Source organism: Centroberyx affinis, unplaced genomic scaffold, assembly GCF_046629955.1.
Source record: "Centroberyx affinis isolate AG114_WGS23_722 - 3 ecotype Tasmania unplaced genomic scaffold, CSIRO-AGI_Caff_v1 ptg001755l_1, whole genome shotgun sequence".
NCBI lineage: Eukaryota > Metazoa > Chordata > Actinopteri > Beryciformes > Berycidae > Centroberyx > Centroberyx affinis.
In genome coordinates, this window is record NW_027280156.1 from 29,541 (window position 1) to 47,107 (window position 17,567).

At 42.9% G+C, this 17,567-nt stretch overlaps 1 protein-coding gene across 2 annotated transcripts in view; it reads left to right on the plus strand.

Annotated features, from left to right (window-relative positions):
* Positions 1 to 3,229: 3,229 nt before the first annotated feature.
* LOC139652076 (stromal membrane-associated protein 1-like) overlaps positions 3,230 to 17,567 on the plus strand; it is a 103,252-nt gene continuing 88,914 nt past the window's right edge. For both annotated transcript variants that reach the window (XM_071529025.1, XM_071529026.1), the window contains exons 1-2: positions 3,230 to 3,484; positions 17,150 to 17,283. In XM_071529025.1, coding sequence (XP_071385126.1) covers positions 3,367 to 3,484; positions 17,150 to 17,283 — 252 coding nt within the window. In that variant the 5' untranslated portion in view covers positions 3,230 to 3,366. The remainder of the gene's footprint in view (positions 3,485 to 17,149; positions 17,284 to 17,567) is intronic.

Genomic DNA, 17,567 nt, shown 5'->3' on the forward strand with positions numbered 1-17,567 from the left:
AATCTTCTGGAGTTATATTTTTAAGTGTAAAGAACTAAGAGATGTCCGAGGCTATGTGAGAAGAAATGAATGTTGCTGTCAATTGACCAATGAGATGCTGATTCTGACTGTTTTAGTTTGGATGGTGTGTATCTTTAAACTGCCTGCTTCAAACCAGGAAGTAGATGATTTCTTATTATCATGGGATATTTCAGATTTAACTTTTATATGCTAACCACTGCTCTTTTAACCTGAAGTTGAGTTTTTATGACTGTAGAATTTTGTTCACTATATCCGGTACAATCACATGTAATTTACACGTTACATGTAATATATATATGGCATTAATTTATTATAATTGTTTTAACCTTTTTTGTATTGTTTGTACTTTCTCTCCTCTTGTTCCGGTGTCAAATCTGTTTGTATTACTATGATTGTTTTTTAATGAATTCCTCTGGCTCCGTTTCTTAAAGCCTGAAGTTAGAAATGTGCTCTAATTTCTGGTGTTTCGTTAGGAATAGCTGCTACTCTGCCTGTGGTTTGTCCATGTCTAACACTGTACAGCTGTCTCTTTGCTGTTGGTCCTACTGTCTTTCAACATTAAAAGGTGATACACAATGTGTCTTTCATGCAACCCAAACCAGAATACTACTTTATTGGATTTTTTAAGATTTTGAATCATAAATTACAGATACTGATACCAATATTTTTGGAGTGCAGCTGCTGATATAGCTGATATTTTGTGCCGATAGTCAATTTTTATATCTTTAGCTTTTTTTTATTTTATTTTTTTATTTACTTAACAAAAATAACAATACAACATAAAAACACACAGAGATGACAGAAAAAAAACCATGTAGAGACATCAGAAAAGACAAGAAAAACACTGTAAACATAACAAATGTAAAACAAAGTATATTAACTAGACAGAATGGAGATCACAGCCCAGTTATGAAGAAAAAAGGTAGAGAAAGTCTAACTGATATAAACAAGTGCAGGTATAGTCATATAAGCTTAAATAAAATGTATAAAGTTACATAAAACAACAGAACATAATAAAGTATTATACACTCCATTTACAGTTTTTTTTTTATAAATAAAGCCAATATACAAGGCAAAAAAAAAGAAAAAAAAGTGAAAAACAGGAACAGAAGAATACAAAAACAGGACATATCAAAGCTCAAAATCCCATGCCTTTATAACTGATAGTTTTTCCCATTTAAAAGTAAAAGCAAAGAGTCCCTTACCTTTCCCTCTGATAATTAGCCTTTCCAACAAATAGTGATGTTTGAGGAAGGAAATAAATGAAGCCAATGATAACTGTTTATTTGGAGTATTAAATATGTAAAGTTTGCCAAGCAATACAATTGTATTCAATAAAGTATTTTGGTCATCATGAACTCCCCACATAATTGTGAGAGGGGACAAAGGCAAGAAAATGGCTTGTGAAAGTAACCAATCCGCCAGCTGCTATATCACCTGCTATATCTTCAGCTTTAACCATTTTCATGCCAAAAAAATCCAAGAAATTATAAATATTCAGTGTTTCCCCCAGAATTTGATTCTTGTCAAGGTGGAAAAACCACTGAAACAGCATTTAGACCATAATACAACTAATACTAAGAATCATAAAACATATTCATGCATACTTGTGTGGAATCTGATCAAAATGACTCATTAGAATCAGTTCACGTTAAGGGCTTCTCATAGACAACCAGTGTGGTACTGATTAACAATAAATATGCCATCAAACAAACTGCATCATATCAAAGGTGGGCCACTGACTGGGTGATATCTGATTTATAATAAAAGGCCAAATCAGAAAGCGCTTAAAGCAGAAACAGCTCATTTCACTGATTATGGCATCTTCAATCAGGAATTAAAGGAGAAGCTCACAGTCAGACCTTTACTGTCTGTGGAGCTGTGAGTTACAGTTTTATTTGTCTGGTTTCCAGGAGAGAGTTGGTCATGTTCAAAAATATCAAATGAGCTGTCCTTGGCCATAGAAATAGAATTTGAGCTGAACTCTTACACTGAGTGAAATAGTTTTTGCTTGATGTGATATTGGGAATTAAAAAAAAAAAATCCATTAAATAGTATATTTAATTGAATAGAGTAGTAATTTAATGAAGAAGTAGGAAATAATAGTAAAAAAAAAAGAAAAGAAAAGAATAGTAATTAATACAAGAGGGCAGATAACATTAAATAATTTTAATGCCATTTTAGAACAGGTTGAATGGCAAAATAAAAACATAACATTATTATTATTATTATTATTATTATTATTACTATTACTATTATTATTATTATTATCATTATTATTATTATTATGATTAGTATTATTATTATATGGTAAATAATTTGTAGGCTACAAAATAAAACACTCATTTAAAGTGCAAAATAAGACAAGACTGACATAACAAATCACAACCAAAATTCAGAACTTTCTTTCTGTTCTCCTTTATTTTTTCTTGTTTCATTTTGTTGCTCCCTCACTAATAAAGTCTTTTGGAGCTTGACATTACTCACATTACTCATTGAAATGAAAGGGGTCAGGTGGTTATCAGTCAGCCAGTAGCCTACTAGGTTAAACCATAGGGTTAAACCCTGCCCGCAATGTAATCCAGCTCATGTAACATATATCATTAAACAAGCGAATGGGTGCTGTTAGAGTAGATAAAGCTATTACATCATTCCACGTGTGCTTTTAGGTGACCTGAAAACGGTACAGTATCCTACAGTTCCCCCCACCTCACCGCAACAGGTTCATGGAGGAGCGGGTTGCCAGGTTTGACAAACCGGTGGATGATAAAATGATAATCCACACAAGTCCTGCACCCCCACACCCTATTGGATATTCTTACCACAAAATGCTTGAAGTGACACCGTGCTGAAGACCTCTTGCAGGTGTAGGTGTGCGCAGGGCGTGGCCAGGTTAGGTCCTTGAATGCAACATAATGTTACATTTAGGCCCTGTAGTGGCAAATGGTTAGTGTCTGAGACCAATATTTCATCTAATATTTCATCTGACATCTTAATTTTAGCATTTATATGCCGGGCAGCAAATTGATTCCGGTTTGAGTAAAGGTGATTGAGTTAAAATGTTAAGCTGATAAGCGTTACATAGAGCTTTCCGCGTGTCTTTACCATTATGTGGAGTACGTTTATGAGCTGCTCAAGGCACAACTCCAGTAATTCCGACAGCACGTGAAGGCAGCAGCAGTGACGCTGCTTTGGATCCATATTACCTTGCTAGCAGGGTGCGAGCTAACTGAACACAGGCGGCACAGTACGGCTACACGGGGATGTCCCACCCTTTTTAACACAGGCTCAATACTTTGTGGTTTTTATCGGCTGTTCACAAGCAGGACTAGAAACTTTGGAGAGATGACGACGCGGTCAGAGAGAGAAAAAGCCCAGAAACTGAATGAGCAGCATCAGGCCATTCTGTCTAAAATGCTGAGAGAAGATGATAACAAGTACTGTGCTGACTGCGAGGCAAAAGGTAAGCTGGGGGAAGCATTGCATTCATGTCGGAAATGTGTGTGTGGAAAGATGAAATGATGTGGCTACTGATGCCAGCTAGCCGTGGGAACTTGGTTGCTAACGGCTTGCTATGGCTAGCAACACTGTTTTCTAGGTAGTTATGTGTAGCTATGGTGGTGCACATCCCTCTGCCTTGCTCACCACCAGACTCTATCATTTTATTTATTAATTTTATTTTTCATTTAACATATTTACGTTATACAAGGGAAGTAGTCTAGGTCAGTGCTTGTACAATCTCAAATGATCCAAAATGAACAATATTGTCCGACATTCAGTCTGAAGTCCGAAGTCCGAAGCCAGTGAAGTCAGCCAGAATAAAACATAGTACTTCCTTTTTTACCTTTCAAAATAAAACCCTTACTGACATGAATTATTTTGGAAGATTCTAACTACTACTACTAGTACTACTACTAATACTAATAATAATAATATAATGTAGAAGGTTAATTGCAGCTTTACAAGAGAGTAAAAAAAGATGGAATTAATAGCAAAAACAATGACAGCAAGGCAATAGTAATAGTAAGGCATGTAAAAGTAAGGCAAGAACATAAACGCAATCCATACATGTAGGGCATTGATAATTAAGAAAAGATTATTACATAAAACCAACTCCAAAAAAATGACTTGTAAGAAGTGATTGAAAAGTTGATACCACTTTGGCCAGCGTAAGATTCTCATCCAGGTTATCCAAAGTCTTGCCTTTATGACTTTTTATTATATTGTTGTTGTTGGTTTCTCGTCATGTGGATTAGGGTTAGTAATTTATGGTGTACAATGGTGTAGTATGGTTGCTCCCGAATTTCACTCAGTGTTAATAGAGTTAGCGCTTTTATTTTGAAGTCAAAACGATCGTACCTCCGGTGTTATTCTGTGTTATTGTGGCTGACTTGAAGCAGCTTTTGCCCGACAGTATCGATGTCATGTCCTTGACTCTGGTTTATTAATGAGCGGAAAACGAGTGTGTCTGCTTTACGCCGGGGTTGTATTTACCTCGCGGGGAACACAAAATTACCGGTTTAGTTTGCTAGCTGAATGTTCTGTGTAGAGAACCACGTCAGCGTCACATACTCTCGGTTAATTTCAGCTGCAAGCCTGCAGCCACCACCTTACCTGTGACTTACCCTCGATACGTGCTGTCGTACGTCACGCCAAACTCCATTCAGAAATCTGGCAGTTTCATGTTGCCTTGCTTATCGGCAGACGCACTTAACTGGTACAACATGACTCAAGACCTTTTACAAATCGTTAGGGCCCACTCTTCTACTCGGCATACATTCAATACACAAAGCAGCACTTATTTCAATAAAGCGAGTTTATCTTTTGAATTTACTGTAATAAAGTGCTGCTTCATGGACCAGCTATATGCCGAATTTGCCAGAACACCATGACGATTGCTAAAACATCTTAATATCTGTTCTACCAGGTGTGTACGTTTGACGGTGAGCAAGCATTGATTTCCCAGATTTTTGAATGGGCTTTGGCTTGATGTTCTCCCCTCACGACATTGAACGGACTGTATCTGGGCTACCTATGACTGAGATTAAAGGCTTTTTGCGTCATTATCATGCCTATGCTGCCATCTCTGACTACAGTCATTTCTACTAGATGTCCCCCAGTCAGTGAATCAACCACATTCTCTGCTGTCATGTGTGTGTGAGTAAGGTCTCTTTATGTAATATGTGTGTGTATTAGACTATTAGACACACCTCACCCCTCTTATGTCACCCCCCGGCTTTGATTCGCTGCCGCCGGTGATAAAGTTGACACGACAACACACAGTCAGCCGTTTCTGTCAATATGAACTTTATAATGGGAAGGATCACTTGAGAATGTAAGCACATATAAACACACCCATACTGTTGACAGCGGTGCGTGAGAGTGGCTTTATTTGCTATTCTCTGTTGTTAAAATGTCAGGTACTTTCTTGTGGGCTGGGAAAGTTGGTCTTAACAGTTGTGTGTGTGTAGATCTGTGTGTGTGTGTTTCCCTTGTGAGTTGGCGATTTACAGCATGTGTAGAGCATTGTTCCTGTTATTTTGTCCTGGGTTACTGTCAGATGAAAGTAGCCTGTGTGTATTTGCGGTATGTGAAAGAAAGGGTGTGTGAACTGAAAGGAGAGAAAGGTGCTGCTTATCTGTTGTCTCCATGTCGTCAGCCCTCCATCTCTCCCTCCTTCCTCCTCTGGTTTCTCCCTTCACACTGCGACTTCAGGCCTATTCATTGCCTCACCTTCTCTAGCCTCTAGACGTTCTTCCTGAAATATTGCCTTAACACTTACATAGCCCAATTACTAGTAAACCAGGTCTTGTAGACAAAAGTCACATGGACTCACATATAGCTTGTTTTGGTGACCTGTCATCCAGCCAGGTTAGAGGTTTTGGGGCTGGGGGGGTCAAGATGATTCCGGTCCCTGTAACTTTAGCTAAGCATGATGGACTTGTGTACGCTCTTTGCTGTCCTCGACCTTCTCTGGTCTTCATACCAGTTAAGAACACATGAAGAAATAGCTGAATATGAGCATCAGTTCCAAGTATGAGGAACTGCCGGCTCTCAGATGTCAACATTTGTCTCCTACCCATACAACCTTGTGTTTTGTAGTTGGTTTCTGCAGTTGGTTCGGATTACGTTCCCACTCCAGCAAACGGCACCGCAGCTCTCTCGTTAGACCGAGACTCATGTTTTCAGGCGTGTCAGAGCAGTTCTCTGGTACCACCGAGTTCTCTAAAAGCCACAAGCTCTCTTTATCATGTTTCTTTAATCTGCCATTTTGCTCTCGCCTTTCCGCCTCATCACTGAAAGAGGAAGCAAAGCCGCGCGGAGTTTTCAGTTCTCATTTGTCATTTAAATTACCTTTAGGGTAACACGGCACGAGCCAACAACAGCAGCAATTCACTGCTACTGGGAACACTGGTGTCTGGCCAATACTCCAGTCCAGTTAAGCGGAACAGTAGATGAGAACCACTGGCATCATTGTGTTCAATCAAGCAATGTGTGGCATCTGCTGTCGATTATAAACAATCTCGTAATCTCATCATAAATGTAGTTTTCTTTCTGCTCCACAGACCGTTTGTACAGCATTCATTGTATGAGGATGAACACATGTCAGCCATTGAGAATTGAACCTTTCCGACTTTTCTCTCCTTTTTATGTTTGAGCTTGAACCTGGATGCTTTCACCGGATGCAATGCCATGCCGACAGCACAAGTGGAGCAGCCTTATTATTGATTTTTTTAAAGGAAGCTTTCACTCCATGGCTAATGGCTGTAGCGGAGCTCGGGGGTTACGCCTCAGACCACTCAGCCATCCTGACAGCTAATGTGTCCAGGGGTGGTGTTTCCTACGATTCCACACTTTTCAGATAAATCGTATAGATATGATCGTCCATTAAATACACTCTTTCTTTTAATTCCTGAAAAACGTACAAAAGTACAAAGTTTATATGCCCACTTTGTCTCGCATTCGAAATGCATTCTAAAAGCTCCACTTCACACATACACAGAGTGGCAGTGTTTCCGGTACATGGGAATACATATTTAATGCATATCATGTTCAATACCTCAGTGCTATGATAGTTGGCTGTTGAAACTGCTTGGTGATACAAAAGAGGCAACTCATCATACAAGTACAACTTCCTCATACGGCTTCTGCTCAGCCCAGTGGAAGATGTATAATTTTACACCACTTCTTTTTCAAGGATATTATCTACAGTCCAACCAATACCAGGACCCGCATGGCTTCATATAGCTGTGTTTGGGACTGCAGCCATGCGAATCCTCAACTCAAAACCTAAAAATGAAGTTTAACAGTGTCTATTTTACCAAGAGAAACACATAATTGGGCAAGAGAGTTGATAATTCAAATAACTTCCTGGTTTAATTCTCTTTACCTCAAGTTTTTAACTTGTCTGAGACTATGTATGGCTTTGTGTGTCCGCAGATGATTAGAAAAGTAGATATAGGCTAGGCCTATTTTTACAATACATATTACATTGATGCATTTGTAAAAAGGACCAATGCTAATTTGTAACAAGGTGTTAATGTAGGCCTGTTTTTGCCCGTCTCCAATGGCAGGTAGAAATATGGATTCAGTTCATATTGAGGACCTCAATATGAACTGAATTCCCAACATTACCTCAATTTGAAGTAGTGTTGGGAATCTATTGAAACTTTGGGAATACTTTTATGTTCTCATAGTGTTCAGGACAAAATTATTTTTTAAAGGAAAATCTGAACAAACATTTTTTTTCTTTTATAACAAAAGCCACTAGAGTCACATTTTAATGAAAACCATTTCTCAGACAAAGGATGGCAGCTTTCTCCCCTCCTACAGGTTAATAAACTAAGTCAAATAAAAAGTAAACTTTTTGGCCAGCATTTTCTCTAGTTCCATCCTCTGATGATGAAACATCCTGACGAGGTACATCTTCTGAGTCACTTAATTACGTTGAATTGATCTTCACTGGCTCACACTGTGTAAGACTGGAGTGAACTGAAACCGGTTTCTCCACCCTTGCATTCACAAATCTGTTGTGTATGACGGTGGGATCTGAAGGATAGATGGGCTTCAGCACCACAGTCCCTTCCAGCAGGCTGATGCTGTGACGTGGTTGGAAGCGTCCCAGATGGCATGGGCCTTCCGCACGCTATCCTCGGTTGTGAATTTGGCCAAACTCCCTGCGGTAGAACGTTCCCCTCATCGATATAAAGGCGTGCCAAGGCTGTTATTATTGCCATAGGCTGAGGTTGTCTATGTGCTTTCCCAGCATGTAGGCAGGTGCATGAATTGGCTGGATGCAAAAGTGTTGCTGAGTGAACGCGCTAATTGCCTCCTCCTCCGCTCTGAGCAGTAGAGATGATGGTAATGGCGGCGCGGATCTTTATCCGGTAAATCAGTGAAAAGCCTCGAGACATCAGACGAGAGTGCTTCAACCCCCCTCAGCCTGCTCGGTACAAGGCGCAGCTGGGGAGAGTGGCTGTTTGACACACCTACCCCGGTATCAAGTGGGATAGGTCGGACAATTGTAGGACTGGATTCAGATAAAGCAAAAGACGAGGTGTCAGCTGTGTGTAAATGTAACGCAACAGAATCCGGATATGAAACTCGTCTTAATGCCAGGTGGGAAGCGGGCCAGAGATCCCACCAGGCGCTACCCTAGAAATCCATCGTCCGATTTGATGGATTGGATTTCAAAGCCAGCCGGTCCAGACCTACATACTGTCCGCTGCAGTCCGTGTATCTGGGTGTGGCGTCTCCCCCGCTTTGACCGCTGCAGTGGCGGTGACTCACCTGAGCCTCTCAGCTGTAATTCCACCCTCACTCCTCCGCCTCTGCCCTACGTCTCCGGCTCTGCCCTACATAGTGTGTGTGTGTGTGTGTGTGTGACAGAGAGAGAGAGAGAGAAAGAGATTTGCAGTCCTTATCGATTGCAATTCTGTTTTCCTGTCCCCCTTGGCATCGAAGTCCATATTTTGTGAGTCCGGACTATAATTTTCGCCTTTGCTTTTAACACAATCCCTCCCTTCAGCGTGACTCATAGTGGCGGCGTGTCAGTGTTATGAGTTGTAGTGGGGGGGTGGGGGGGTGGGGGGGTAAGCTGGCACATGCCGGCCCCTCTGCTGGCACAGCGAATCTTGGCAAGGCAGCCTGCAGGGCACTCAACGCTTTGACGACCTGTCCTTGGTCCCTCGCTGCTGTCACACACATAATATACACTGGCACACACACACACACACACTCATTCAGACCCAGAAACACGCACATACATTGACAAATGTGCACATTTTGAAGGTGTGAAGGGCAGGTTAGGCTACCAGCCTGTACTCACCGTGGTTGGCCTCAGCTGAATGTCACATTTGCTGTTTCCATCCAGCTGTCAAGCGCGTTTGTTACTGAAATGTCACGAGAAATAAAATAGGAATTTGGTGCGTTTGAAGCAAAGTAAATAGTTCTTTAGTGTCAGCTAATGTTGGTCATATTTCATGCTGTTTGAAGAGCAAAACAAAGAAAGGCACTTGGAAATATTCTCATTCACAAGCTAATGGCCATACAACCACAACACCATGGGGAGTGACAGTGGGTACAGCATTTTTGGGAGGTTGCGGTGGACCAATATGTTACAGACAAACATCTAAAGCCACTTTTTGGTTGTGTAATGAGGTTAACCAATGAATCGCTATTTATTAGAACTTATCAAAGCCTTTTCTGCCATAAGCAAACTTAAAATAGTTTTTCATGTGGGTATTGAAAACGATCTAACTTAATATCTAAATGCAGCAACACATCACAATAGGCACTGAATGTGATACCGTATCCCCATAGGGAAATTCGAGGTCAGGCTGTGTCCCGCTTGTCTTCCCTACGGCTCGTTTTCCTCTCCTCCCTCCCTCACTGCCACTCATCTCCTACCGGGAAGCGACTTGGAGGAAGGGTGGAAAGCGAGCGAGAGGGGGAGGAGAAGCGAACCGAATCGGGACAGTGGCGGTCGCTTCCTTCTGTCATCACAAAAGTCTGCGTGGATTACAGATGAAGTCGCATTATCACAAACTTCCAGTCCTATAGCCAATCACAGGGCTTCATCATTCCCGGCCTATTAAAAGCAATAGCCTATTGTTTTATTCTATGACAAAGATTATATTGAACAACATTCTGTCAGAATCAGAATCAGAATCAGAAATACTTTATTGATCCCCGAGGGGAAATTGGGTTACATTGCAGCTGCTCACATTGTAGAAGTGAATATATACAAGCGTAGAGAAATTATAAGAAATTATAAGAAAAATAGAAATACGAAAGTAAGAAATATGTAAAATATGTGCATTATACTACAATATATAACAATGAGAATAAAAATAATAATATAGAAATAAGAGAAATAAGAATTCTGTACAATATGCATCATACTCCCAATATATACATACACCAGTGTAAATAATTAATAAGTATTGCACAGTTGAATTATTGCAGTTGAATTATTGCACAAAAAAATTGGTATTGCACAGTTAGATATAAGTTATAAGTTATGGGTTATAACTGCTGACAGGATGAAATAAGTTCAAGAGCCAGTCTACTGACTCAGAGTGTCTGACACTCTGAGGGAGGAGTTGAAAAGTTTGATGGCCACAGGCAGGAATGAGTTCCTGTGGCGCTCTGTGGTGCATCTCGGTGGAATGAGTCTTGCACTGAATGTGCTCCTGTGCTCGACCAGCAAGTCATGGAGCGGGTGGGAGACATTGTCCAAGATGCCATGTAACTTGGACAGCATCCTCCTCTGTGACACTGCCACCAGAGAGTCCAGCTCCACCCCCACAACGTCACTGGCCTTGCGGATCAGTTTGTTGAGTCTGTTGGCGTCTGCTGCCCTCGACCTGCTGCCCCAGCACACCACAGCAAACAGGAGAGCACCGGCCACCACAGACTCATAAAACATCCTCAGCATTGTCCGGCAGATGTTGAAGGACCTCAGCCTCCTCAGAAAGTAGAGACGGCTCTGGCCCTTCTTGTAGAGAGCTTCAGTGTTCTTAGCCCAGTTCAGTTTATTGTCAATGTACACTCCCAGGTACTTGTAGTCCTCCACAATGTCCACACTGACCCCCTCGATGGAAACAGGGGTCACCGGTGTCTTGGCCCTCCTCAGATCCACAACCAGCTCCTTAGTCTTTGCCACGTTGAGCTGCAGATGGTTCTGCTCACACCATGTGACAAAGTTTCCCACCACAGCCCTATACTCAGCCTCCTCACCCTTGCTGATACATCCAACTATAGCAGAGTCATCAGAGAACTTCTGAAGATGGCAGGACTCTGTGTTGTAGTTGAAGTCTGTGGTGTAGAGGGTGAAGAGGAAGGGAGATAGGACTGTCCCCTGCGGGGCCCCAGTGTTGCTGACCACTCTGTCTGACACACAGTGTTGCAAGCGCACATACTGTGGTCTGCCAGTCAGGTAGTTGACAATCCAGGACACGAGGGGGGCATCCACCTGCATCGCTGTCAGCTTCTCACCCAGTAGAGCCAGCTGGATGGTGTTGAAAGCACTGGAGAAGTAAAAAAACATGACCCTCACCGTGCTCGCCGGTTTGTCCAGGTGGGCGTAGACGCGGTTTAGCAGGTAGATGACGGCGTTCTCAACTCCAAGTCGGGGCTGGTAGGCGAACTGGAGGGGGTCCAAGAGTGGCTTGACCATGGGTCGGAGCTGTTCCAGGACAAGTCTCTCCAGGGTCTTCATGATGTGGGAGGTCAATGCCACCGGTCTGTAGTCCTTGGAGCCAGCGGGACGCGGCGTCTTCGGCACAGGAACGAGGCAGGACGTCTTCCACAGCACGGGGACCCTTTGAAGACTCAGGCTCATGTTGAAGACATGGTGAAGCACTCCACATAGCTGGGGGGCACAGGCTTTGAGCACCCTGGGGCTGACACCATCAGGGCCTGCAGCCTTGCTTGAGTGGAGTCTCATCAGCTGTCTTCTTACATGGTCAGCTGTGAAGCACACTGTAGAGGTTACAGGTAGGGGAGGGGGAGGGGTGGAGTTGTCAGGTTGGAGAGGGCAGTCAGTCTGGGAGCCAGAGGGGGGGGGAAGTGGGACCCTCAGTGGAGGATGGGGGGCTGTAGGAGGGGGGAGGGGGGGGGGCAATTGAGTAGATGTTGGTTGGAGGCAGACGACAGATGAGTCACTAAGCCTAGTCTGAATCTGCATCTTATACGATCACATAGGTGTAAACTACTGTATGTTTGCCATAATATAGAGACATTTCATGGAGTTTAGGATTAAGCCTACGGGCTAGTGTACATAAATGTTTTCAAGTAAAGATACAGTATGTCATACGCATGTCAAAAATCATAACCCGAGTAAGTACCTGAGTATCCACTTAATTTTTCTATTGCTCTCAGTGTGTGGTTATTCAATAAACTAGTGACTGTAACGGTTCAATCAAAAATCACTTTCTTACATAAACTACTTAGAAAATAGCATATTAACTCCATATACACTAGAGATCATGTGCTTCTTTTAGTTCCATGTAACACATTTAATAAGAGACAACTACTTCATTCACATTCATTTTTTCTTGGGTCTAGTGTGAGCAGACTCACTCCCTTGCTCTCCCTCTCATCACCAGCAGATGGAGTCCCATCCTCACTTGAACCATCCATTCATCCATCATCATTTTAGTTGTATATTGGTTATTGTTGCCTGCTGTTAAGATGCAGGACAGGTCAGAGGATTCAGAATCCTGTGGCCTAACGCTCATCACTTTCCCCCTCAGCAAATCACATATCTTCCCCAGAATGTGGAGTCGGAGATGTTATTTCAGTCGTGATACCCGGGTTCACTCCCTATATCGCCCCATATCCGTTTCAACCCCTCTTAACTGTCTGAAAACAACTCTTATAGTCGCCATCTATCATGATATATGAACTGTCTGGACTGTAATGTTCCTATTTTTGTTTTTCCCGTCTAGACAATAACACCAGATGATGAGTTTTTATTACGTTTTTTTTCTCTTGGAAGAATACAGGGGGAAACGGTGCGTGGTGAAGAAAACGTTCCTCCGTGTGCAAGCAGCCCATCCAGTCTTCCTCTAACCACTGATACTCAATCACACGGATTGACCACCAGGGAGCAGCACAGCGCTTTTTTTTTAAAATTTATTCTCCACTTCTCCCCACAGCTTCCTCCCTTTTTTTCTTCCTGGCTCCGATTCTTGGCTCGTCCTCGGCCCTAACTGAAGATTTTGGCAGGCTTCGGGTGATTTGCTCAGTCTAAGAGCACCATTTATTAATTGGAAAAAGGCGGCGTTTAACCGTTTTTTTTTTAAATTTTTTATTTTTTAAAGGGGTATACCGCTGAATTTCCAGCACCGTGATTTGTTTATTCCCACGCCGCAGGGCAATTCGAGGCTTGTGAGTCTGTTCCTCATAGCCAGAAATGAGAGAGAGAAGAGTTTGGGACTATTCAGATTGTATAGTTGCTTTCATAATTGCAATAAACCCCAGGAAGCTCTTATCTAAAAGCGGAAACACTTTACAAGAAGGCATATAAATGAAAACAGTATATATAAGAGGGAGGTAAAAATAGGAAACACATGCAAAAGGATAATTGGTTCGAATAAAAATGAACAAATCAGAATAAGGTGATTGAAGACAAACTTTCCAGTCTTTGTGCTTCTTTAAATCTGCATAGCGCCACCGATGAAAGAGCCGGCTCTCTGCTTTCTAGCACACGCACACACACACACACACACACACACACACACACACACTATCGTCCTCGCTCATAGATATCGATTGTCTGAGCTCACAGGAGTCACATCGGTAAACTCAGGTTTTCCTCATACCAAGCCCCATCAGCATATTCTCTGCTTCCGCTTTAGCCAAAGACTCGGTGTGGGAGGAGAGGAGCGCCTCGGCTGACATCTGTGGTCACCGTTTTTCTACCCTCCTGCCACCGTCGCACGCGTTTACATCCACACACACACACACACACACACGCACGCACACACACACACGTCAGTCGTCGTCCTGACTGTCCTCAGGTTGACAGTTGGGGCTTTAATTTCATGCTCGGCTGGCTGCCCCCCCCCCCTCTCCCTCCCTCCAGTTGGAAAGTTCCGCTGTCACTCATGTAGGCTCCAGGGTGTGTGTGTGTGTGTGTGTGTGTTTGTGCGTCTCTGTTGGGATGCCTGTGTGTGTGTGTTTGTCTATGTCTGTGCACGTTTTAATGCGTGTGTGTGTGTGTGTTTGCACTTGTCTTAACGTGGGTGTGTTTGCATTTGTGTGCATGCATGTTAATGTACGTGTGTGTGTGTGTGTGTGTGTGTGTGTGTGCACGCACAGTGCCACTTGCATGCAAGGCCCGGACTCAAGCGTACCTCTCTCTACAATAGGGCACTTTATTTTGGGAGTATAATTTGTGCGCATCATTTGCCTTTCTAAATGCAATCAGACCCTGCTGCACTGCTCAATTGATTTTCCCAATAGAAATGCACAGAAGCCGGTAAGAGAACCTGAGATTCCATTATAAAAGCCCACTGTTCAGAACATTCCGCCCGCGTATTGATACCCGAAATTGATTTTGATACCCTACTGTCATTCCCCTCGATGTTCAATGTTTTGGCTTTTCTTTTTTTTTTTTTTTCCACTCTTGAGTGTGAAATGACAGAGCGCCAATGAGGTTAAAGCACAGACTCTCTGCTTTAAGCTGATGGGATTTTCACACATTTTCCGATGAGAAAAGGAAGAAGCGCGGCCCTTTTTTTTTTTTTTTTTTTTTTTTTGCACATGGCGTCTCCATTTCAGGGTGTCAAAAAGTGTTTGGAGAGATTAGGTTTCAGTTGGGCGAGAGCAGTCATTTGTTGGCCTTTGGTTTTCCTGACGTCTGGAATCCACCCTTTTGATATCTTATTTTCCAGTGTGTCTTTCCGGCCTTTTTTTTTGCATGTCATTGTATCCCAAGTGGGAATTCAGCCAGGACTTGTCTCGTATTGTGGCGTTTTTTGAAAGCGTTTATCCCAAAACAAACGACGATGGCGAAGCCCGATCCATATACCGCTATAGATATCCATCAGAGTCCAGCTTACACCGGCTGAGCTGGTTGATTCAGGCCTAATACTCAGTCATCCCTCCCCTAATTCCGCTTTAGGCCGACTGCTGCATTAGTGCCACTGCATTAACGCGCTGATGCTCTTACGCTGGACCGGCAAGCCCGCTGGACTGCGGGGGGCCCCCCCTCGCCGCTGTCATCCGGCCGGCGCTCCTACACCACTGTATTATGTAGCCCAGATCCATAATAGTTGATCCTTTGCACTCGTTCTGTTCTAGGTCGCTTCCAATTATCATATTGACAGATACTGAGCTTCGCGGTACTCGCGAGGAATTGCTGTGGATAAGGATGGAGCCAAAGACGGCGCCGAGGGACTTTGGCCACTAGCCCAGTAAAACTATTTGGCTGTCAGTTCCATGCCATCTCCCGTTCGCCCCCGCAGAGATTCAGGGGGAAGCTAGGATAATTTTGTACTGGGTCAGACTCGGGTTAGACTGATATACAGTGCAAGTTTGCCGATATGCTGTATTGTAAAGCAGATCAGCCAGTCAGTGTCATCCACCTCTGATATGATGGATATGATGCTGTTTGATTGATCACACATTTATTGTAGAATTGGTCAATGCTATACTGGTTGTCTATGGGAATTTCTTAACCTGAAGTGATTCTTTTTATTATTTTCCTGGATTTCAGTGGAGAGTTTTAGTGTCCCATGGTCTAAATGCCGTTTCAGAGGCTTGTGTTGGAACTTAATGCCCTTCTGAAGATATTGAATATCGGGGTCAAATTAACGGCCAAATCAACGGCTTCAAAAATACCGGTATCGGCCCTCACAAACGCATATCGGTCAAACCCCGGTTCAGACTGACCAGCGCGAGCCAGTCGCTCGCAGGCTGGTAAAATTTGCAGCCCTTCTCTCGGCAGACTTTGGCGGAGACCATTGTGTGTCAACAAGAATAAGAGTAACACTCGTCTGCCTGGAGGTTCTTCACTTCCTCTCGACCGTGCAGCGGCTCGTGGCCTGATTTCCGCTTCTCTGCCTGGGCTTTTTTTTTTTACATAACCTCGCACCGGCTGTTTGTTGCGGCGGCCTCTTCCCAGCAAGGGAAAACGGACTCCACGCACGTCCTCAAATCCAGCCGGTTCCACCTCTGCGCCCCTGTTGGAACTCTGTTTGAAAGATTACACGGTTCCTCTCTGGGTCGAGAAAGTTCCACGACCCCCGGGCTTATGAAACCTCTCCAAAAACCCATTGATCAAACTGAAAAGTGGCGTCATCAAGCTAAAAACAAGGCTTTCTCCACTTAGTTCCTTAAGTCAACATTTTGGAAATATGAGGTTTTCATCTGACAGCCAAGTTTAATTGAAGCTATTAATCACTTTCAAATGAAAGTACATGCATTCTCAATTATGTCTTTTAAAGACTGGATATGAAAAATCATCTTATAGTACTAAGTTTTTTTGCACTTTTTAGTAGGTTTTTTTTGTCCAATTTCTTCACTAACTTAGTAGTAAATAGTTAGTAGTGCTTTTTATATAATGATGGAGTTTTTTTTATTTTTTATCACAGGAACAGGAATCAAATGACATCCGTTAAGTGACACATGCATTCCACTCTGCGCTCTGCTCTAAAATCCTATTAAGATGTGATAAAAAAAAAAAAAAAAAACTTGAAGAAAAAAACCAAGGCAGCTCCTCTTTGAAGTATCAAAAGACTAGCGCTCCTGTATCTGGATTTCACCTAAGTCCTATTAAGATGTGTCGAAGGGACCTGGGATAATACTTTCTAGCAATTTTGATACGAACGTATTCAAAAATGTCTCGCTGTAACCGAAAGTGGAAGTGTGAATGTTATGAAATGCCGAGCGGTTTTTCCAGTGAGGCAATTTAGGCCGAGGGGGTTGAATGTTATTTTGGAATTTTATCTTTTCACTTCTGGTTCTTGGAGCTTTCTTCTCTGTTGCTGCCCCACTTTGTGACTCACGCCGATAAAACAGCTGGATTTTTACATTAAAATCTCGCCTAGTGCAAAAATCAATTTCTCTCTCTCTCTCCTTTCTCCCTCTCTCTCTCTCTCTCTCTCTCGCCCTCCAGGTCCACGATGGGCGTCCTGGAACCTAGGGGTGTTCATGTGTATCCGCTGTGCCGGCATCCACCGCAACCTGGGCGTCCACATCTCCAGAGTCAAGTCTGTCAACCTGGACCAGTGGACCCCCGAACAGATCCAGGTACACACACACACACACACACACATACACACACATACCATATAGTACACTGTATATTGAAATAATTACTGGATTATGAAATAAACTGGCATGCTTAGTTGAGTTGTGCACACACACACACACACATCAATGCAAGCATGTACATACACACACATTGTCACACACACACATGCAGGCCAATATGCAATCCACACTCCAGTATGCTCTTATACATATACTAGCTAAACACACATGCATGTACAACTATAGAGGGTGGTGTGTGTGTGTATGGGTGTGTTTTGTGG